General features: G+C 44.6%; 1 protein-coding gene across 1 annotated transcript in view; it reads right to left on the bottom strand.

Moving 5' to 3' along the window:
* The window catches only part of C8b (complement C8 beta chain), a 38,717-nt gene that overhangs the window by 3,410 nt on the left and 11,147 nt on the right, over nucleotides 1-24,160 (bottom strand). Inside the window, exons 3-10 of the mRNA XM_021200664.2 lie at nucleotides 21,219-21,360; nucleotides 18,938-19,079; nucleotides 17,441-17,573; nucleotides 15,049-15,246; nucleotides 11,274-11,514; nucleotides 9,229-9,357; nucleotides 7,771-7,934; nucleotides 661-814 (exon numbers count right to left, since the gene is read on the bottom strand). Of these exons, the coding sequence (XP_021056323.1) occupies nucleotides 661-814; nucleotides 7,771-7,934; nucleotides 9,229-9,357; nucleotides 11,274-11,514; nucleotides 15,049-15,246; nucleotides 17,441-17,573; nucleotides 18,938-19,079; nucleotides 21,219-21,360 (1,303 nt within the window). The remainder of the gene's footprint in view (nucleotides 1-660; nucleotides 815-7,770; nucleotides 7,935-9,228; nucleotides 9,358-11,273; nucleotides 11,515-15,048; nucleotides 15,247-17,440; nucleotides 17,574-18,937; nucleotides 19,080-21,218; nucleotides 21,361-24,160) is intronic.

The following is a 24,160-nucleotide window of genomic DNA, read 5'->3' as shown; positions in this document are numbered from 1 at the left end:
TATATGGTACCATTGAGAAAATGGCTCCATAGTTGATCTTTGACTCACACTTATATGCTTCCAGGATCAGATGCTGCCTTGGCAGTCCCTGAGGCCAGCCATCTCTCACCACAAGTAATAGTCTCTGCTTAAGCTCCTTTAGGGAGATCCCCACTATTTGAGTCTTGCCCCATCTACCTTTGGCAAGTTCTGAACCTTTGGAAGTACTTCTATCTACCAGGAATCTGCTCCCTTGAGAGTACTTCTCATCTGATCATGAAGAATGTCTCCTCAGGACAGATTCTGTGAATGTCCTCATCTGACTCCATATTACCCCCATGCCTCTATTTCTACGAGCTGGTAGACACCAGCTGCTAAGTTCTAAATTTCTTGCAAAGAAAGAAACACTACAGTAACCCTAGACCCAAACTCTGAGCCGCTGAGCTGATCCCACTTCCTGTGAATTGACCATCATGCTCACAGCTCCAAGCTTCAGCTAAATGCTACCCCTGAGGATCCCTGAGGCTGGAGTCTAGGTACCCTGACAACCAGAGTAGAGTCCCCCAGCTGCCACCTTTCTGATTTCTTAGGAAGTAAAAGTGGGTAAAGAGTTGCCCTAGAGTCTGCATCCCTGCAGATGATGCCTTCCACAAAGAACCCCAGGGTTCTGAAAAGTGGTACCTTTCAGGACAGGGACTCCATTCCCTCTGCAAGGAGCACAGAGGCAGGAGCTGACCTCCCTCTGGAATTCTTCTAGCGCCTTCTTTAAGTTCTGCTTCACTGTGCTGGAGTATGCAAAGTCTGTGGCTGTCACAAGCTCATACAGAGGTTCAGCCTGGGACAGAAGAGATAAAACACACATCACCTAGAGGCCAAAGCAAAGCTACGGGGGAGGACAGTTTGGAGAGGGCAGTGCATAGAGAATGCAGGAGGATACACCCAGAACAGGACAAGTGCTACATACAGCATGCCTTCCTCTGCCTCCCCCACCTGGGAGATACAAGTTCATCTGTTCAAGCTCAATTCAACTAACAAGGAATACCTACTAAGTGCCTACTAGACATGAATCTAAAGTAACTGTAATGTGAGAATCTATTCCTAGGGACTTCCGAAGCCAGAGGCAGACAGTAGTGTAAACTAGTGGCTTACAGATAGTCTCTGACTTGAGGTTAGACGTGAGATCTCTCAACAGTAGGAAGGCAAGAAAGTGATTCCTCATTAGTTGAAGTGTATTGTGAACTTCCCAGGCTAGTGATAGGCTCTGTCAAGAGTACTGTACTGCAGCCAATGCCAGGGGATCTGGCCCAGCCAGCTCCTCCATCATAAGAGGCATAAATCTCCCAGGGTACCATGTCACCAAGCGGTGTTCCGCTGGTATGGCGGGTCAAATGCATTTCTGCCTTGATATTTTCAATTCACGATAGGTTTATCTAGCCCCAGCCCCACAGTAGGTCAAGGTATATGGTTTCTGCACCACACGGTTTCACACAGAGTAACAACCAAACCAAACCAAACCAGCAGAGAGGAGCAGGTGCGGGGAGGGGCAGGAGGAGCGGGAGGGACAGGGAAGGCTGTGGTAGGAAGGGGCTCATCTGCCTTCCTGTGCCTGGAAGGCGGTCATTTGGCCGCTCTCTGACTTACTTTAGGATTGCTGTCCCTGCATCATCACCTTCCAGTTTTATGAGAGTCACTCACATGTTACCCGAGAAGCTCACTCCAGGAAGCCTCACCCCAAGGCTCACAGTCCCTTCCCTCAGAGGCCTCTGCACGATTCACTTGAAAATACTCTGCTTTCCAAATGTTCCTTTATAATCCTTAAACTTTTTCACACGGAGTCTCCATTTTCTTCTCTGATTTGATAGTAAGCTCGCAGGGAGAGAGGCTTGGAGCTGCTCACTCTTGTCTTTGGGCACAGCCTCACATTAAGGGTAAAGAGGGTGGCTGGCTGATGAGGGTCTGAGTGATGCAGTGGGCATGGGAGACACGGGAAGAGTTAGAAAAGTACAAGCAGAAACCGGAAACCGGAAACCGCAGGTGCTGGTCACTCTGCACATGCGCATCAGTGGCTATACTATCTATGGGTGAGAAGAACCAGGGCCTGTCCCGCTGTTTTGCTGTGTTCTGTTCCTCTTAGGGATGCAGCTCCAGGGCCTGGTTCCTCTCCAGATTTTGTTTGTGATCCTGTCCTAATTCAGCCCTGGAGAGTTTAGGGTCTGTCTAAATGCAGGCAATCATGCCTAATAGAAGCCTCCAGTGGGAAGAAAATTGCTTCCATTTCTTAATGCATCTGATGCTGACCTTCGCTCCAGTGGGCAAAGCAAGGCCCCTTGGAGGTCCCATTGTCTCACCGGTCTGTGGTCAATGAATTGATCCAGAGGCTGTTTTCAGAGAGACCAGCCTGCTGGTCCCACATGGGGGAGGGTGAAAGGAGGGGAACTTGGTTTACGCCACTGACAAGGTTCTCAACAGTCAGCTTTTGGCTTTTGCTCTGAGCTCCTTGAAAGACCTACTTTAACCACCATGGCGTTTTCCTACCAAGACACAGCGCTAGCTGGCAGTCAAATCTGAATAAACTCCCTACATACAGTGTACCTCAGAAGGTGATGCGCTTCTCGCCTCACAACACGGTGACGATTGGTGCAATTGTCAGGTGAGGAAAAGCTCCAGATAGTCACGTGATTCATTAAAGCACAAACAAACAAACAGGAACTCCAAGATGAAAATCCCCTCCTAGTTTATTTAGGATGGTTACTAATACAAGTGTCTCGGGAGTTCCCATCTCTAGGTTCACCCCTGTGTTCTCCAGAGTTTGCAGGCTATGATGGTTTCCTTAGGTGAAGCAGCAACCCTGCGGCTTCAGGGCAGCCCTTACATTTGTGTTAATATGGCTGTACCCAGTATGTGCTCATTGTCTGGTTTCCTGTCTCCCTTCTCCCGCCTCCATTCCTCTTCTTTCCTTTCATTTCTTCTACCTCTCTCTTCTGCACCTCTCTCTTAGATACTCCATCTTGAATATGATGGTCACTGGGTCTTCTTTAACACACTTGCCCTTGGGAATTTTCTTTTTCTTATCACAGCATTTTGAGGGGATGATGGAGTAAACCTACTATGTTCTAGGCAAATCTCTGCAGTGCACCCTGTTGTTCTTAACCGTGTCAAATAATTGTCACCAGAGCTAGCCACCACAAGGAGATGACATAGATGCTGCATACCCCCACACACCCCCAATTCTTCGAAGCTGTTTGAGAACTGGGTGGTTCTCCATCTTCTCCTGGGATACTTGAAAAGCTGGGGCACAGAAAAGTTAAGTAAACTGACAAAGGTGTTCCTTCCACCAAGGGTGGGCTGTGATTGTTAATACTATGCTTTGTTGCCTGATAATTCATTTACATATTTTCAGACTTAGGGACAGCCAGATTATCATTGGTGTATAAACGTAATTTTATACCTCATCTTTTCATTTATCATAATGTGAGGCTCTCCTTGTGTGACTCAGCCTCTGGTGCTAGAACAACTTTCCACAGCTTGAGGATACAAGGATAGACTGGTTATGAATGTAGCTACTCTCCTTTTTAGCCTCCGGTTGATACTTTTTGCCCTTTTAGGCTTTGCTGCCACAAGTATCCAACCCAGCCATTTTAATACATATTTATTTACAAAAAATTAAAACCAGATCAATAGCTTTCAATATTTTTTATAGTATGGAGATACTGGATTTAAAATATCTCCCTAGATGAGAGCCAAATTACATTGTCATCTTATCTCACAAAAGGCCCCTCTCAGCACTCACAATGCTTTGAGTATTACAGATTTTAAATCATTTTGTCAATCTGATAGGTGAAAATAACAGTTATGATGTTGCTTTTATTGGTAGACAGGTTAAAAGTTTGGAAATTTATTAGTCAGCTGACAGGTGTCCATTTCCTTAGAGACTGTATCTTTCTAATGAATTGTGTCATTTTCCACATGAAAAGGGACTTATTTGTGGCAAATCACCATCATATCATCACCACCACCACCATCATCATCATCATCCGTGAACTATCTACCTATCTGATATGTTGACATCTACCTACTGACTAACATAACATTTGTTTTCCTGGTGTGTGTGTGTTCATGTTGGTGAACATGGGGGCCAGAGCTCAACCTTAGCTGATGTTTAGCAGCCATGTGCCTTGTGTTGTGTTGAGGCAGTCTCTCAGTGAGCTGGCACTCACTGATTAGTCTAGGCTGGTTGGCCAGTGAGCCCCAATTGTCTTCCTGTCTCTGACTTCTCAGCACTAGGATTACAAATGCAGCCCACTACACCCTAAAATAAGGGTTCTAGGGATTTGAACTCTGGTCTTCATGATTGTACAGTGAGAAATTTACTACCGGGCCTTCTTCTAAGTCCATAGCTGACAGGGTTTTACTAAAATAGTGCTAACACTAACATCACATTTTATAGCTTCTTTTGCATTGAGAAATTCAAGACTTACTTAAACTCTCCTTTTGGACATAGCCTCTCAAAGGCAGGCTTATATGTGATAGGGCAGCAGATACTCCAAAGCCAGCTGCACATAGTAGGGCTGCAGCTCTTCAGAGGAACATGTGGTAGAACTGTAGCTTCTCAAAAATAGGCTTGCACGGGGTAGGGATACATTTCCTTAGAGGAAAGTTTGCAGATAGTAGGGCCACAGGTCCCCCGAGGCAGGTTTTCATATGGTAGGGCTACAGCCTTCAGAGGGAGATTTGTGCACGGTAGGGCTACAGGTCCTCAGGCTTTTTGTGTGACTTGTTCCGATTCCTGACAGGTGAGCAGGAACATGGAGGAAAGTGAGTGAATTCTTCTGGCAATCTTCGGAGGCATTGTCAGCTGTTATCTGAATGTTGGAATGACCACAGTGGGCAGAGCTCTCGTCCCAGTACTTCTTGGACATGTGTAATTGAGAAATTGACTCATATTGAACTAAGATGCTAAGATTTGGTTGTTTCTCTGCAGCATCACCTTGGCAATTCTGACCTCCTTGTGAGCACCATTCATAATTTTCTCTTTCTACCCTAGGCAATTCAATGTCTTCTCCATCAGCTTCAGTCCAAATGTACTGTCTAGCTACCTTGACCCATGCAGAAACATATGCAGATGATGGAGCAGTGATTCGGATCACCATTTAAATACAGGACATCCAGTCACATCCAAATGTCAGATAAGGAGCAATTAAAGAGTCAGTTCGTTCTGTGCAATACACAGGAGAGGCTTGAAACCAAGAGAGTTATTCCTTCCTTATCTGAATTTCAAAGCTGAATGCTCTGTAGTTTCATCTGCTAAATCTGACAACAACCCTTTTTGTTTTGTCTCAGAATGCCTCAGGAGTTCACCCACTGAGGAACATTTCACCAGGCCACAAGCTTTTTCCTTTAAAGACCTAAGGTCAATGGTACACTGCACGCTGGAATGACTTCCACGTTTGATTTTCACTCCTGGGGGATACATTTGTTCCTAAAAGGAAGACTTGTCAGCAGGGATGTGTTGCAACATTGTTTTGTTTTGTTTTCAGTATTTCTGCTTAGGTTTCAACACAGTGTTCATCCCATCTTGTGGGCACAGGGCAGAGTCTGTACTACATACCTGATGAATGTATGGACACACTTAATCTCATCCTTGGCTTGGGAAGGAGTCTTCAAGTCTTAGATGTCTACTTCTGTACCTTATCTGTCACATTTCTTTCCTGTTGGTGTTTGAATCTCTTTGTCTTTTGTTTCCATATTATCAGAGCATTTTTATAATACCTTCCACCTCACTGACTCGATTTTCTGCAGTGTCAATTCTGTTCTTTATGGTTTCCAATGTGGGTTTTAATTCTGCCATTGAGCTCTCGGTTCCCCACATCCAGCTACTTTCCTTTCATCTGATTAGTGTCTAAACAGCTCAGCTTCTATTTTTATTTCATAAATTCCTCGTTTTCTTGAACTTTATTGTTGTCACAAAGCAAATGCATTCTCAGATTTACTTCTATCTTTCTATTTTATAGACATGTGCTCATTTTCTGCAGCTTGAACATAATTCCCATCTTTTGTGTTAAAACAAATCTCTTTATTTATCCATTGTCATCTCTAACTCTCCTTTAAACAAGGTGCCACCTCTTCCTGTCTGCACTTACCTGGAAATGACACAAGCTGGTTCTTGCTTGCATACCTTGCATCTGCAGAAATCTCAGCTCAGCTCTTCTCAAAGGACACATTATTATACTCAGGCAGTGGCACAGAAATTGTTTATCCATTGGGATTTCCTCTCCTGAAAATCAGCCATCACTCCAGCCTCCTAGAAAGGTGCCTCTGTTGAGAGGCCTTATTCTGAGATAATGTGAAGCAGCCAACAGTTTCTGAGAGCAGAGAGAGTCCATGAGGCGGAGGGATGGATGAACACGTGTTTTCCATGCAGGTGACAGATGTGCAGAGGTGCAGAGAGGTCTTCTGCCCTTCTGCCTCTCCCCTGCTTTGCTCCTCCAAATACTCTCCTGTATCATGCTCCACTTGACATCACTGGTTTGACCTCGTGTGACAATCCCTAGCCCAGACACAGGCATATTTTTCCTTACTGGGTAACCAAACCATCCTTCCTAGGTCTCAGGTTTAACAGATATCAGGTAGGATACCATAGTACAGACCTAAAATTCAGAAACCTATTTTCTTCTCAAGTACCTGTTATCTCTCACACCTGGCTGTGATGCCATCTGGTGTCACCATGGTATTAATCAAGCTTGGATTTCTCTGGAGCTGCCTGCAACCAGTGGCTGGCTGTATCTCTATTGTGATTGTTGGTGCCTGTGCTCTGCATGTCACTAGAGATTAAGTACAGAGGCAAGAATTGAATGGCAGCCTTCTTGTTCTGTGAAGTTATGCATCTGATGCACAAATACAGATCCTGTTGAAAAATCGTCAGGGTTGGGACTGCAGAGTCTCTTGGCAAGGTCCAGTCTCCCATTTCCCCTCTTAGACTGCAAAGGGAACTCTCAGGGGGTGGATATCAGTCCATCAATGACAGTCCAGACAGCAGCAAGAAAGAAGTGATATAAGGCACACTATGGGTACTGTGCAGATGTCCCCACAGGCAAGGACCTACCATGGCTGATGTGTGTGACAGTCCTGTTTTAACAAGCATCTGTTTAGTTTATTTACAGCTGCAAGATTCTTGTGTGGGAGGCGGGTGGTTAGAATCATTATTTTTCTACTTACCAAGCCCACAGGAGGAGGAAAGTGGCTAGATTCTCTTCTCTAGACCTAACAGATTCTTGAACAGTCACAGATGGGCATGACCTTCCTGACCCTTGACTTGTCACAAAAGAAGCTGAGCACATTGAACTTGCAGACCACTGAAAGCATCACTCTAAATAATATTCCTGATGCCCCAGCAGAGTGTTGTGAACACAGCAGGTGCTCCAAACAACATTAGTTATCATCATCACATTTTGCACTATCCTAAGAGATGGGTATGCATGCTACTGACTTACTGCCTTCCCTAGGTGCCTCTTTCATCTAGGCATGTCTTTGTTTTCCTCTGGTATCTTCTTAAAGCATGGTAGGTGGTCCCCTTAGTAGCTTGGGGACAGAGCAAGGAACCTGGGATCTTTAGGTGGCATGGAGTGCTGTATTCTAACCCATTCACCTCATGTCTGTTTTCTATTGTAATGCAAGTAACTCAAGCATGGGGCCTGTGCCTTGATGAGCTACATGCTCCATACCCAGCTCATTGCAGACTCTCTGAATCCATGTTCTACACAGAGGTGGAGTGGGTATAATGGCTGCACATACCTTGATCTTGATGATTGCTGGGTTGTACTTCACTTCATCCCCCCATGCCTTCATCAGTTCAGCAGTTGGCAGCTCCTTGTATGCCAAGGTGGTGATATCTTCGCTTGTCCCTCCTCGCACAAGAACTACCAAGTCTTCTACCATGCTGCTTTTCTTATTTCTTTCTGGAATGGGCAGGAAGAGTGGCATGGAATCAAAGGGTCTATTTTTATGCCTTGTATTTTACTGCAGCTAAACAAACCACTGAGATACTTCGATTTGTAGATTTTGTAGTGAACTTGTCTGTGAGACAAGGGAGAAGAAGACATGTTCCTGACCACAGGGAAGTGATAGGGTCTGGGGCACCTGGAAACTGAACCTAATTATGCATAGCAAAATGAGGAGAACAAGGAAGGAAGATCCATGATGAACATATTCAAATGCTTGTTATTGAATTAATATACAGGAGATAGAGATAGAGATAGACAGACAGACAAAGAGAGTTGTACATAGATGATAGATATACAGAAAGACATAAATAAATAAAGACATAAGTAGCTAGACATATAGGTGGTAAATAGATGACAGATAATAGATTAGTAAATAGCTGGGCACACAGGGGTTGGAGGAGGCGTTGTAATTAGTGGGCTTTGTGGGTTCTGGCAATGTTCAGGGATCTGGATAGGGATTAACCTACAAGCTATCTTAAAAGAACACCTATGTTTTATATATCCAGCAGCTCTAGCACTATGAACAAATAATCAAGAATATAAACAATTCAACCTCGCGTGTAAGCGTCTGCTCTAAGCTGGCAGCTAATTCCTGTGTTTATGATTTCCTAGATGCTGTTTCCAGTGTATGACACTTCACGTGGCAGGAACTGGGAGGGAGCAGAAGAGCTGGGGACAGAGCACCACCATCGGACCTCATTCCTATTTGACATGTACTAGACTCCCATCTCCCTAAACTCCATACAGGCCTTTGCTCCTGGACTCTGACTCAACACGGACTTTAATCCCCAACTCAAGCATATCTTTGTCTGTCACGTGGCCTCTGTCACGTGGCTGGAGGTGTGCCACATTTCCTAATCTCTTTGGCATACCTTATCTCAGGTAAGGCTCAGTCTCTGAGATCTTGCCTGGCCCCCACCATTCTATATCCAGCCAGTCCAACTCTCAGCCCCAAGAGCAAAGTGATATTATTTGCAAGCTCAGCAAACTCTGTGCTAAGGTTTCAGCCTAAATAGTGGTCCTTTGCCTTCTATCTACTCTACGTGGTCATTGTGAAGATGAGAATTCAACCTCATTTATTTTTTTTTAATGTATTTAGTATACTAGTAGAAAGTAGGTGGATATTATTGGATAGATTACTATGTTCATTGGAATGCATTGAAACAACCCACACTTAAAGAAAGCCTGGGACCAATGGGGCCGGGAAGAGAAAGGCTGAAAGGGCAGAAGCCACGTGAAGCTGTCTTACCTTTGATTTCTTTCATAATGTCATTGCATATCTTTACGGTCACGCCCACTTTGACATAGACTTTATAGATGATACCACCGACATTGAAACCTCCTCCAAAACAGGCAGCAACATGGTTAAGATTATACTCTGAAGAAAGAAGGGGAGATGTTCATGACCCAGTAGGTAACTCACTCTGCCCCTTTTCTGATGATTGACTCTAACTTTAAACCTTCCTGGCATCAGAGGTTCAAATGAACATGTCATCAGTCTGAAGACAAGACGCAGAGTGGGAATCCCAGTGAGCCTGTGGGGATCAGTCACAAGTTCCTGTCCTCACCTCCTTCTCCAAGCCCATGAGGATATTTGCATCTTTCAAAGAGGTCACACGCTCAGAGCTCTCCTCTAAGAACCAGAGTCTTTGTGCAGTATTCTCTTAGTTAGGGTTACTTTTGCTGTGATGAACTAGCATGATCAAAAAGCAACTGAATCTTGGCTTAAGTCTGGCTGAGAAAGAGAGGGTTGTTAGCTACTGGGCTTCCTGGCATTTTTAATGTAGACCATAACTTCCTCAGGAGTACTCCAAACCTTTGAAACATAAATCTCATTGAAATAATGGGTGCGCAAGAAAAAAAAAAAAAGCCCCTGTGACCATGCAAATGTGCTAACTGCATGAAGTGTGGAAAATTGTAATTTTTTTTCCCTCTTTCTTTGGCAGTCCTCTGGAAAACTTCTAAGGGTGGCATCAATTTTATTTTTCCCTCAATTGTTTGACTCTCTAGGCCACTTATAGGGGACCGTTTTAGAAACCATAGAAAGGACCTTTGGAACAGCTCTTTTGGACAAAGGTACCTTTGATCTTGGTAGACTCAAGTCCTGCACACATGCTTTTGCATTCAATGCCCTCTTGCAAGTACGCTGGAATTACACCTAAGTCCTAGCCACTGATTGGACCATGTGATGCAGACCAGTTCATATAACCAGACAAGTCCCTGGTCCTGAGATAGAATACGGGATTGGAAAGTGGGATTCACATCCTAGATGGGTAGTTGAAGACAGTTGGAAAAATCAGAAATTCCTGGAGGTAAAGTGGAAAGAGAGTAAGAGGAACGTTGGGATTGGCCATAGTCCGTGGACTACAGTAACATGAACCCTCACTAGTGGAACTGTCATCTGTGGACCAGCCCCTTGAGCTAGGGGTAGTTGAGAGACAGAATTTGGGTATAACCTTGGTCCTATTGGATCAGATCAATCACTTCAAAGATTTGTCTGTAATTCACATTCATCAGAATAAATGGAATGCTGGTCCCAAGATGAGCTTATGATTAGCTATAAAAATTAATATAAGGACTAAGGAGATGGCTCAACAGGCAAACTGCTTGTCCTATAAAATAAGGAGCAGAGTTCAGATCCCCAGAAATCCATGTGAAGGTCAGATGGGCATGGTGCCCTCTATGCAATTACAGTCCCTGAAGATAGTCTCCCCACAGCAAGCTGGTTATATCAATCAACACACTATTATGTACACATGAGCCCACACATGCAATCACACACATGCAAAAAAAAAAAACCCAACCATGATCGATATACACATGTACATGACTACATGAAAAATGAAACAGAATATAAAAATTTGAAGGTATAGCTGAAGAAACTTGGTGAATAGAAAAGAAGAAAAAGTAACTGAGGTTGATGCTTAAGCTTTTGGCTTGTGTCTCTGGCTGGACAGGGGAGCCATTTCTGAGATGTGAAAACGACAGAGGAAGCCAGGTGCGGGGATCCCATGATTCAGGATGTACATGTGACTCAGCTTGGATCTGATTGGATAAAGTTAGTCGTGAAGAGGAGGGAGCCAAAGAGAGATCTGGGCTGGGAGGACTGACATAGCCTAGCCAAAGGGAGGAGGATAAGGACCCCGCCAAGGCCTCTGTGGAGGTACAGCCCGGTCAGTGGGAGGAAAACGGGAGCATGGCTCACGACTCCTCCCCCAAGCATGAGTATAAGACTCTCCTATCACCCATCCCTCCTGCGCTCGTCAGGAAAGGCCTGTCCCTCAGGCAGCATACCTTTTTGCTCCATGGCATCTTTGTTCATGATAAGCGTGTACTCGTAAGTGCCCCCAAGTACGGCTTCAGTGATGAAATGGGTCCCAAAGTCACGAAGAAGATCTCGGTATTCCCCATAGCTATACTCCAAGGGCAGGCTCTTGACCCTCTGAAGGAATTCATAATGGAGCATGAGGTTTCTAGACTTCAGCTTGTAATGCACCACTTCAAGGACAGAGCGCGAGTGGAGAAACTTGTTTTGCTAGATGAAATACCAACATGGAATAAAAAAAAAATAAATCAAAAAAGCAGACCCTTACAGTTAGCAGTTGTGGTTGTGAACAGGAAGATGAACTTTATATCCATTGTTTTTGCCTGGGATCATCACACTTAGGATTCCTTTAGGATATCTGAGGGAAGATTTCAATTCCCATAAATATTCTAGCATCCTTTTTAGCTTGGATGAGCACTGATATTGTTACTGGAGCAAACACGGACAGAGAAGGAGAATCGGAAATCTGAACTTCAGGATGACTATAACCACTAGAGACCACTCAGATAGGGGCAGAATTTGCTAACTTGCAAGCCTTCACCATTTGCCTATGTCTTTTGTAAACAAAACCCCAAATAGTTTAAGTCACAAAGTGCTTTGGGAAGGTGACTATTGGCAGGAGTCAACAAACCATAGCCTATAGAACATATCTTCTGTCTGTTTTGCAAACACTTACATATTCCCATTCATGTACACATTGTTTATAGTTTTTGTCACACTGCAGTGGCAGAGTCCTGTAGTTGCAACAGAGTCCCTTTCCTCAGTATCATGTAAAGCCTCAATTCTTTGCTCTGGTCCTTTTCAGACAGAGTCTGGTGTCACCCGGAGTGTAGACTGGATGCTGGTATTGCCAGCTGAGAGCTAGGTATCAGAACGTGTGAGATCAGGGGTCCTTGTATGGGAGGAAGCATGCATGGAGGAAATGGGGTCCCAGTCTATTCTAACCAATTCCTGCAGCTGAAGCGCTACGCAGCCTTGATTGCGCTATCACTGAAAACCTACACTGTCAAACCTGACTTGCTGTCACTTCATCCTCCTGTTCAGTGGATCCTAGCTCATTTTCTCCCATCATGACTGCCTAAGTAGTCCCTGGGAACTTGGTTTATACCTTTACCAAACTTCCAAAGTCCTAGCTCCCCCCCCCCCTTCCGTAGCTTTATGCAACTTGTCAGAATCAAAATGGAGTTGACTGTGTCAGCCCTAACAAAAAGTAAGTAAGTAAAAATTCACCAGGCCTGGAAGTTAGGAAGGACTAGCACTCACAATTGTCTAACCATAAGAGCTGCCACAGAAGACAGACACAGCAACCTTACACAAAACCATGCTACTTCAAGGCCCTTTGTCCAGCATCTGCCCGGCTTCAGAATGCTGTCAACCCATGCTCTTGGTTCCTTATGAGCAAGGATCTTTGTTTGCAAACCCCTCATTTTTTACCTTTAGATACTTCCCTTGCTTCAATCCCCTTGAGACATGCATAGCTTCCCCTAGCCTGCTCACTGCCGTAGCACTGGTCTGCACTCCCCAGATACACAAGGGCATCCTCTGGGAGTCTTGCTCTGATGGTTATTCAAGTTGACATATTATACAACTTCCCCTGTGTTCTCCCTTTCCACACTAACCTGGTTTCGGTGCCTTAGGTAGAGGGAGGATCCTAAACCTCTGATAATCAAATGATAACACGCCTTCAGGCAAAACCAACCCAACCCAACCGTGGGCGCATTCACTCACTGTTGCCTTCAGAAGCAAACTACTCTTTTACTTGGGAGACATACCCTTCCCATCCTCTTCACCCGGGCGCTGAGCAGCGCCGGCTGCCCTGACATTGAAGTTTCTCTCCATGCTGACTACTTCCATCAGCCACACAGTGTATCAGCTCTTACCCACCTCTGTACAGATCCCCAAACCTGCATGAGGTAGTCGTGTGCTCATTCGCCCCTCTGAGCTCTTCCCCTTCTTCTGGGCATGTGTTATCTGCCTTTCAAATCCCTATTTAGCTCTTGCTTATTTAATACGATCCCTGGAAGTCCCGGACAGGAGCTCCTTTTTAAAGCTGGTATAACACATCACTTCTATTTCCTTTATGATATATGTTATGCTATAGTGCAGCTGATATAAATGATTAACAGTGATTTATCGCTTTCAGGCTTACATCTCCCACTGGACTAAGACTACGAAGGTGAGACAATTTGTTATATATTTTAAAAAGAGCTTCAAGAGAAGTATGAAGATGCCCAACACGAAAGGTTACAAATGTTTAAGGAGACAGAAATGCTGACTACTGATTTTGTCATTATATATTACGTATATGAAGCAAATTATCACACTGCAACCCATAAAGATATCTGGTTTTGCAAATAATACACTTAACCATACAAAAAGAACTTTGTGGAATTTGTCTTAGGACCCAAGACTTATGTCTGGTGACATAGATGTTAGCTGTGTAAAATTGGCTATTTGTATTGGGCAGGCAAGGCCAGGGTGGAGGCAAGAGGAGAAAGAAAGGCATACTTGAAGGTACCCACTGTTTTCCCTTATAATAAAGCAAGTTCTGGTGGTTGGTCCTGTCCTTCATTCCTACAGCTCAGCGGTGAGTGCCTACTATGTGCCATCCTGTCTAGAGAAGAAGGAAGCAGGTCTGTCCCCAACATGCCCCAGCTCATAAGATGAGTCAGCAAATGGAAGATGGCTACCAACTACTTAATGCTGAGTGCCTGAGTGCCTGCTTCCTACTGGCAACTGTATCTGTAGCAGGGGCCTGTTGGAGCCCCTTGAGAGTTCTTTTCTTTTTCTTTTCATGTACATCATTGAAAACTTTAGGTCTTGGTCTCTTTTCTTTCATATCCCCTTAATTTCCGTTTACACCAGTCCCAGGCTGAAAATTCTCAGTAACTAGTTAAAAACACACACCTCCTTTACTACAGAATTCAAAATCTCAAAGCTGCCCGCCCCCTGTTTCTTTAACACATTGCCCCAACTGCTTTCTGCTCCCATTGCTTTGCTTCCTCGTGGTCACCAAGGAATTCACAGTGATTAGATTAGCATTGTGGAACATCTCTGGGGCAGCACATGCATGTGAAGGGCAAGGTAGGAGTCACACCGTGTGCCAGGGCAGCACAAGGCAAAGCAGCCTGGGCTAGTAACCACATAGGAATCTGGTAAGAGGTGGAAGGAAAGCCAGAGACGTGGGGCTGGGGCGTGGGGCGTGGGGCGTGGGGCGTGGGGCGTGGGGCTGGGGCGTGGGGTAGTAAAGGCCATCCTACCAGATGCCTAAGAAGTCCCAGAAGAGTTGGGTCACAGTCGAGGCACTCATCTCAAACAAAGGTCAAGTTGCAATGGGGTTGAAAACCCTTCAGATTCATAGATTTCATTTGGGTAAGTCTGCTTATTAAGCACATTGAAAACCAAAGGAAAGGGCTTATGAAAAAACAAGAAAATACCACTCCACGGCTAAGTCAATGTGAAACTAAGATGTGATTTATGAAATATTTGTTGTTTACTTGGACCAGGTGTAATTTGGAATACAGACACAGCTATGAGCATAAAATAATACACATATATTTAGAAGCAATACACTGATTTTTTTTTTCAAGAGCAAGAGAAAACTTTAAGTTGGGTGGGTAAGAGTTCGTGGGAAGATCCGGGAGGAGATAGGGAAGGGGAATGTATACGGATATGTTTATGAAAATTTCAAAGACTAAGTAAAATTTAAAAATGAATAAGTAAAAGCATTAAACAGGTACTTACAGTGTGGGAGAAGCGGCTGGTTCTGCTAATGTAATTTTTGCCTTCGTTGCTTTCTGCTCTAATTCTAAGATCAATAACACCATCCACTTGAAAACCGAACTTGAAATTAAACATGTTGGTTGTATTTTTTGTCACATGATGTTCAAATTCTGAATACGATTCATATTCTGTAAGTGTGAATTCATATTCACCTTTGGTCTATAGAAAGAAAAAAAATGTGCTTTTAATAGGTTTTGGTTCAAATCCTCATCATTCATCAGACATTCACTGTGCTCTTACTATGTGTCAGAGCTGAGCCAGTGACTCTGAAAACACAAAACGGTCAGAGACAGCTTATATCCAGGACCTCTGCTTCAGCAGGACAGACAGACAGACAAACAGATGTATTCAATACTCTGGTTTGGGTTCAGAGGCTGGATGTCACTTGGGTTCTAGAAAGCAGAGGATGGGGATGTCTAGAGCTGTGGCTTGGTCTTAAACAGAGGTTTGAAGCAAAGTGGGAGGGCCTGAGCAAGTGCCTGGATGCTGGTATAGGTGGATCAGAAGATATAAGAGTGAGGGAAATGGGAACATGTGGCAAGGGAACTTTCCAGCCCTGGGATATCTCTTGTTCTGGGCCAGGGCACACTGATAGCATGAGCCAAGGGGGAAAGGGGTGGGGTGGTCATCCTGGGACAGGAAGGCAGTTAGAATGGAAAGAACAGATCAGAACGAGGAGTTACAAACCAAGGAGGTGCTATGATGAGTGTGGTACACTGAGATGGGACAGGAAGCAGCAGGGGAGTGAAGACTGAAGGAGGCTGCTTTGCACACTTGTCTTTGGGCACTTAGCAGAGCTATATGCTAAGTCCTTAGTGCTCATTGTCCTTGCAAAAGGGAACTGCCAAAGACAGGACCTTGATGGACCCGGAGTGACCAGTATCTCTACCTCCACTCCCATGGGCATCTGGATACTTGCAGTTTCTATAAAGTTCTGCAGCACAGGATGGGAGCAGCAGAGACATGGTCCAAGCAGGCTTCGGGCGCAGTGTTTATTACTGCTTTTTTCTGGGTGGATGACTTGGGACAATTGATTTCTCTAGACCTCTGTTTCCCCGTGTAAAAAATGGGGATGGTGGTTGTCCCTCTCCTTAGACCTTTCCTGAGGACCGGGCTCACACAGGAGCCTGTCTGAGCCTTCAGTAAGTGCTGCCTAAGGAGAGAGGCATGTGGTGTCTGCGCTGGGATCTGACTCCTTTGATGGTTCCTTGGGAGGCAGAGGTTGAGAGGTTGGACTGGACACCTTGATGGGAGGTTTGCTTAGTCCTAGGGTATTTCTTCCTCCCTGATGGTAAGTAAGTGTTGCAGAAAGGACTTGAAGAGGGGAATGAGCAGAAAGGCAGCTGTCCAACCTCCAGGACTGTGATGGAAACCACCTTCTACATGCATTTCTCAGTCAACCTCCCCTTAACTTTATAGTTGAGGAACCTGAAAGAAGAGTGGAAAAGGAGCCAGGCCTAAAGCAAAATGTCTTTGCATTCAATGGCAAGGGTTTTGGTAGTGCATCCACATCTTATATTCTATATTCTACTCTATGATTGGTGTGTCTGCAAGTATATCTGAGTCACAGTGCAGACTTATATAGGTGCAGCATTTTATTTATTTTAAAGGTTTATTTGTGTGTGTATGTTTGTGTGTCTGTGTGTACACACATGAGTGTGTATATATATGTGTGTCCCTGTACAGGAAGGTTTCAGATCCCCTGGAACTGGAAAGACAGATGACTGTGAACTACCTGATGTGGGTGCTGGGAACTAAACCTGGGTCACCTACAAGAGCAGCAACTGCTTTTAATCATTGAGTCATCTCTTCAGCCCTGGGTGGGGGGGTCACATTTTATAACTTTAAATATTTATTTAGATCCATGCCTGGCCTTTTAGGCAAGGGCATGGTAGTGATGGGAACAATAGTTAACACGAGCTGAGGACTGACTCCCTGTGGCCACAGGTACCTTGATATCACTTAGCCACACCATCTCACTGATTGTCTCACTTCAGGGAGGGAGCCAACACCTTTCAACATAAAGATAGAAAAATAGGGGTTCTGAGCATTTAGGACTTTTTATGTAGGTAACAATCAGACAAGCCAGTACACTTGTGTCATGCCAAATACTAAGCTCTGTCTTTGGCATAGCTATGATACCATCAGGCTAACATTACTGTTTCTTCAGCTTCTGCCCTGCTGCTGCGCACAGCTTACCATCAGCACAAAGTCTTGTGTTAGGGTCCACCCACTTGTCACCAGAAGACACTGGGGCTCCAAGAAAGAGAACTGTGTGAAAGCTGCATCACTTCAGGCTACAGGGTGCCGAGCCAGAGGTCCCCTCATTGACTGCTGCAGCAATATTCCTTACCTGTGGGGTGTAGCCTTCTACGTTGTATGGCTTCCTAAAGTTGGTGTCCAGGATGTAGTGGGGGGAGCATCCACCAGCATAATACTGGTGATCGAGAACTGGGCCCTCAAAAGTGTTCGTGAACAGATTTATCCTGGAAGAAAGTCACAGACCGGGTGGGAAGCTTAGGATTTGGAGTTCGGTCCTCACTGGTGGAAGTTTCCAGATCCCACGGAACGAAACTCAAAACTCCTGTCCTACCTGTGAAGACCATGGGGACCTGGTTCATACCAACACAACATTCTCTTTTTAAAACTTGTGTATTCTTTCATTTTATATGTATGGGTGTTTTGCCTGTATGTATACCTGTGTACCATGTCCATTCCTGGAACAGTGCGCAGAGGCCAGAAGAGGGCGTCGAATCCCCCCAGACAGTTCTGAACCACCTTGTGGGCGCTGGGAATTGATGCCAGGTCTTTTGGAAGGGCAGTCAGAGCTCTTAGCCACGGAGCCATTTCTCCAGTGCCACCAGCTCAGCTCCTTCATCTCAGACAACTCCCATCACACTTACACAGCCCTGTCTCCAGTCCCTTGTTCTTCTCCCAGGGGCCTTTGCTCCTTCTGGGGCAAGTAGCTCTCCTCCTTGCTTAGTTGGACTCTGTTACTGACTTTGAATGTCTTCTCTGCTTCTTTCCAGCTTTGCTATCCTTGGAGCTCATTTAAGGGTCGAGGGCCTCAGCTTTCCTATCCTGGAAGTGGGTGCAACTGGCTACTAGAGAGGTCCTGAGGGGAGCTCCCATCCAAGTGAAGAGTTTCTGAAGAACTACCTTTATGGGTCAAGGCAGGCAGTTATCTAGGGAGCAGGTAAATTCTATTCACAAGTGCCTTCGCAGTGGCATTCTTTACAATGATTCTTATCATGCAGAAAGAGATGCTCTCACTTATCCACCAGATGCTACAGAATGTGGAAAGAAAATGGGATGGTTGAATGGGCCTGTTTGGCTACTTCTGACCTCGCTCAGTTGACCCTTCAGAAGAGTGGAGCAGTGCTTACAAACCCAGAAGCTGGGACACAAGTGAGCAACAGACCTATCTGGGAAATTCAAGACTTCACGTAGCGCTCAGAAGCAGTCCCCTCTTCAATATTGTGGATGCTGGGAATGAGGGACACAGAACCAGCCAGAACCTATGATGTAAGTTGGCTATAGGATTCAAGAGGTGAGTTTAGAAACCCACTGACACAGCAAGTGGCGAGTGTTAAGAATAAGGCTCGCTCCAGGCCTCGAATAGAAATAATTGTCAACCTTTCTGGGGCCCGTGTCTCTTCATGGTATGTGCTTCTGGAACAACATGGAACGGACCTTAGAGAACACTTGGAGGCACCTGCTTCTATTACTGCCTCCTTTCTGTTCCAGAAAGCAGGACAAGCAACTGTGCCTTTTCAGCCCTTGTCCATTCTTCAGAATTCCATCTACCACTGTGGCTTCCCAACAACCCAGCAGGTCTGCATCAACTCACCCGCTGGCCAGCCTGTCAATTGCCCAGAACTGCTCCATTTTCTGTTGGCATTTTTTATAAATCCTCCTACAGTTGGCTTCATCTGATTGGTCTCCACAGTCATTGTCCCCATTGCAGAGGAGTCTGCGATTCACACACCTCCCTGGGATGGAGAGAGGGGATCACACTCACACAGCTGTGCTGAGCAGCCACACCCTGCTAGTGCCAGGCACATGGCCTCTAGTGCCCATTCTGACATCTTTGTGCATCAGGCCTGACTGAAAAGGACACTCAGAGTCCCCCCCCCCCCAGTTTTGTCTTCTTGCTCCCAGGGAGTTCTGTGCCACTGTTTTGAAAGCACAAAGGAAAGATCATCTAGAACAATCTATGAAGGGGAAGGGAATATGCCTAAGAAGCAGGGAACAGGTACTTCTGTGACACAACTTTCTGGCCTCAGTTCCCTCATCTGTAAAGTGCAGACATCATTCAGCCACTTTGGCACATCACAGGCATTTAAAGTAAGTGACTAAAAATAGACCCTACTCATGCCAAGTTCTGCAAAAGCCTGTCATGGCTGGGGTTAGTGTGTCTGAGAGCCAAGCACATGTTACAGCACGCATGGGACCTTACATGCCTAACCGTGAACCCTTCCCCTAATCCACATCACCTTCAGCAGCATCATCTGTATCACTCTTATTTCCTCTACAATTCTTCTCACTCGCTTGACTTTCTGCCTTATCTGTGCATTCTTGGGGCAATAAAGTCCACAAGACAGGTGACTCTACTTCCTTGGACATATTGGGTCATTTTTAACCAATGTCCTTCCATTATAAAAGGCAGAAAAATAACAACCTGGTCTTCAAATGTTTCCTATAAGGCATTTAAACTAAAGCCTGCATGAATAGCCATTATGGCTCCGGGCGAAACCATGGAACACTGGCCATAATGAGTCCTTGGGTATATTGTAAAAAAGTCTTTCAGATTTATTGGTTGGAATTTTACATTTGCAGTTAAGTCCTAGAAATTGCTCTGATAATCCTTGCCTATCTTTTGGAAGCTCTGGACCACAATCCACACAGGTACAGTGAATGGAACACCCCGCCAGATACTTTAGGGCTAAGTATCCCTATTTGTGCCAGACACCTGAAGGAATGAAGACACACAGATTTACTGGGATGAGCTGAGAGAATAAGTTGGGAAAATGCCTTTTTACTTGGTTCTGCAGTAGATAATCATTCATTTGTGCGCTGTTCCCTTCCTTCTGACCATTTCCCCATCTGTCTTCCATATTCACTTTCCTTCTTAACAAAAAGTCTACAATCTTAACTGACGATATCACAAACTTGGACTTATGGTAGATGGCTTTGATCCAGAAGTGCAAATGTCAGGGCCTGGGTTTGTAAGGCCTTACACTGGCAAGTGATGCTGTTCATACCTCTCGGCTCCGCCCCAGGGCTCTGCGTGCAGTAGCAGAGCTAACGTGTAACAGAGAGCTTTTTACCTCCAATGTTTATGACTGACTTGTAAGTTATTAGCATCACCCTTGCTGTGTTGGAATAGGGATGTTCCCCTTAAGCGCATATGCTTGAATAATTAGTCTCTTGTTGGTGGAACTATTTGGGAACAATTAGGAGATATGGCATTGTTGGAGGAGGTATGGCATGGGGAGGGCTTTGTGGTTTCTGAAGACTGATAGCATCTTAACTTAGATCTGTCTCTTGCTTTCAGGTAAAGATGTGAGCTCTAGGCTGTTTCTGCTGCCAGACCTTTACTCTGCTACTATGGACTCTCTATAACTCTCTGCAACTGTAAGTCCAATTAAATTCTTTCTGCTATGAGTTGCCTTGGTTATGGTACCTTAACCATAGAAAGGTACCTAACACAATACTCAGTTTCCATTGATGTAATCAAATTCCCAAAAGGTGGAATGAGATATTCTAGATAACGAATAGTCAGAGTTAGACCTGACCCAGGACTTCTGATTCTAGCATATCTAACTTATGTCACTAAATGCAGCTGAGCTTCCAGACTCTCACAGTCGCTCCTCCCATGACATGCTGGACGGTTTGTGTCAAGTGACCTCTACAAGCCTCCATTTCTTAGAATATAAACTAGGAATAACAATACTACTATCTTACTATATGCATGCTGTCGTGGGACAACACACAGGTTTGTGGTAAGGAATCCTTCTGACCTGTCCTGCAACTCTGATCTTCATGAACCCTGTATATCTCTCCCTCCATCATCGCATGCTACTTTCTGCTTTTCAAGCTTCTCTTCCCATTCCTACACCCATCCATACCTGTCTGTGCACACACAAAGCCTTCACATCGAACTTGACTTCTGCAGGGTTGGTTGGTAACACAGTCTTCAACTTCCTTGTCGGACAAGTCACACAATTCCCCAAAGAACTGAGAGGGCCGGAGCAAGTAAGTGTGTCTGTACTGTAGGGGACAGAAGCAAAGGGAGCCAATGATAGGACCTCAGGGACTGCAGGAGCTAAGGATACTTACTGTATACAAATGGTCACCAAACCAAGCTGTGGGTGCTGGGAAGGCATACAGTTGGCTGACTGCTACTGGCCCAATTCATGTGCTTCCTTCACCACATTCACTGAGGTTCTGTGCAAAGCTGGCGACTTTCTGAATGTTTCTCCAATTGGGCCGCATGCCCCTGAAGTTGGAGGACTTGTCTTGACTCTTTGTTTTGTTTCTGCTGTGGTCTTCCAAGATTTGTTGAGTGTAAAAAACGCATAGGCCTTGGAATCAAAAATTACTAAAGGGGCTCATATAGTCAACTAAACAATGAACTATCAGCTTAATTATTCCAGGAGGTGATTCATATATTGTCACATATTACTTAAGACATCCATGTGATATAAATGAAGGAGCATGAGCTCCAGAGCTCCAACTAATGTTGGTACTTCCTAGTTGTATGATGTTGGGCAAGTAGCTCAGTCTTCGGAATCCAAATTTACTCATGTGTCAACTGGGGCAATGAATTACCTAAACGTACAGTTTAGAATTCAAATTATGTTATTGATTTATTAATATTATTTCTATATTATGAATTACATATTAACTTATATCATATATCATCATATAGTATGTCAAGCTCACAGTTCTTCTGGCACAAAGTAGGTACCCAATTTCTTGTCAGTATTTTCTTTTTTATTACCCACTGTTTTAGGAATCAATATTGCTATCTCTCTCTTCTTGTTCATTTATTCTGAAAGTATTGATTGATCTATCTCATAGTTAAAAGGGTAGGTACTTTTGCTTGTTTGCCTGTTGGTCAGTTTTCTAATCATCGTTAAGTCTCCTATCCTGCCTTCAAAAGGAGAGGGTGATTGCCAGTGGCAGGAGGCACCATGCATTGACAACACAGTGAGCGGGAGCAAGGCGGGGCAAGTACAAAGTGCTCTGTATGCTCGTGGTGAAATCCCTATTGCAAGTGGAATAAACAGCAACTGGCTTCTAGGAAGGACCTCAAGGCTGAAGCCTGAACATTGAGGAGGAATATCAGGCAGATACGGAGGGCAGGAAAAGGACATCCTGGGCAGAGGAAGGTTTTGAGTCAAACCAAGAAACTAGAGGATGCATCTTCTTATCCCAGAAACTAGAGATGACTTTGTCATGGATGGAGAGGAGTATATGAGGATGAGTATGGAGATATAGAGAGAGTCAGAGTGGCCGGGCAGCCAGGGACCCCAGGCTGGAGGGGTGGGGGCCATAACAGAAGGCAGTGATCACATTTGGATGGTTTTCTAATTTTAGCAGCCAAATTTTGGGTACATAAAGTGTGGCAAATGAATAGAGTGGCTCCTCTTCAGATTGACAAAAGGCACAATTACTCCTTATGTGACATCTGTACGGTGGCTCTGGAAACCCAGAAAGGAATACAGACAGCCATCACTTGTGCCCATTGTCCTTGGAGACTCATTCTTCCTAGAAGGTACACACAAGCCTGCAAATTAGGCATTGAGGAACAAACAAACCAAAAATAAACCCGGACACCATCAACAAATTAAGTACAGAAGAAACATAGCTCTATACAATGTATGAAAAGCCCACAGCAGATATCATGTTAAATGGGGAAAGGTTAAAGGTGTATATTCAAGAAATCTGGGACAAGTAGCATGCCTATTCAACATAAGACTGCAAGAGTAATCAGGCAAAAGAAAGAAATAAAAAGCAGATAAATTGAAAGGGGGAAAGGTAAAAGGATTGATGATCTTGTATGTAAAATCTCTGAAGACGCTACCAAAACACTGCTGGAGTTGATAATACAGTAAGGTTGTAGGATCTACAAAGTCCAATAGCATTTTGTATACTGCCAACAAACAAGTCAAAAAGGAGCTTTGAAATCATTTTAGTTACAACTTCCTCAAAATAATAAGACATGTAGAAATATGTTTAATGTAGGAAGGGACAGGCTTATCGCAATGAAAACGTAAGAAGATAGGAGATATTTTGTTTTCATGGGTTAGGAGATGTAATCTTAAAATGTCTACACTACCCAAGGTAATCTGAGACTTGATCCGATTCCCAAAGCATGAGGTACAGTGTTTGCAGAGCTAGTGGGGGGAGGGGAAGATCACAAAATCCATATAGAACCACAAAACATCCAGAATAGTGAAGACAATCCTGAGCAAGAAAGGCAAGGCAAGATCCATCACAACCCAAGACTTCTAGCCATGCTACATAGAGCCAGCGTGATCCCAAAAGAATGGGGTAGACACGAGTCTATGCACACAGACCAATGGAACAGAGGAGAATCCAGGGTGAATCCACATACTTGTGGTCAGGAGATTTTTCTAAGGTACCAAGAACATGTACTTGGGAATGGACCATCTCTTAGATAGAAGTGGTGCTGGCAACTAGGTATACAAGGGGGATCACATGGGAAGTAACATGCTCATCTTGCAAGCAGGAGGACCTGAGATCCATTCCCCAAACCCACCTTTCAAAGAGCCAGGTGTGATAGTGTGTGCTTTTAATGTCAATGCTGGGGAGGCAGAAACAGGTACAACCCTGGGAATCCCTGGCCAGGCAGCCTAGCCCACTGGTGATTTCAGATGATCCTATCTCAAAAATTTAGGAGCATGACGAATGATCTCCTCCTATGTGCATGTACACACAAGTACATTTGAACACCACACACTAATACACACAGGCACATGCACACACACACACACACACAGAGAGAGAGAGAGAGAGAGAGAGAGAGAGAGAGAGAGAGAGA

This window comes from Mus pahari, chromosome 6 (genome assembly GCF_900095145.1).
Source record: "Mus pahari chromosome 6, PAHARI_EIJ_v1.1, whole genome shotgun sequence".
NCBI lineage: Eukaryota > Metazoa > Chordata > Mammalia > Rodentia > Muridae > Mus > Mus pahari.
This window is presented reverse-complemented; position numbering and strand designations above follow the sequence as displayed.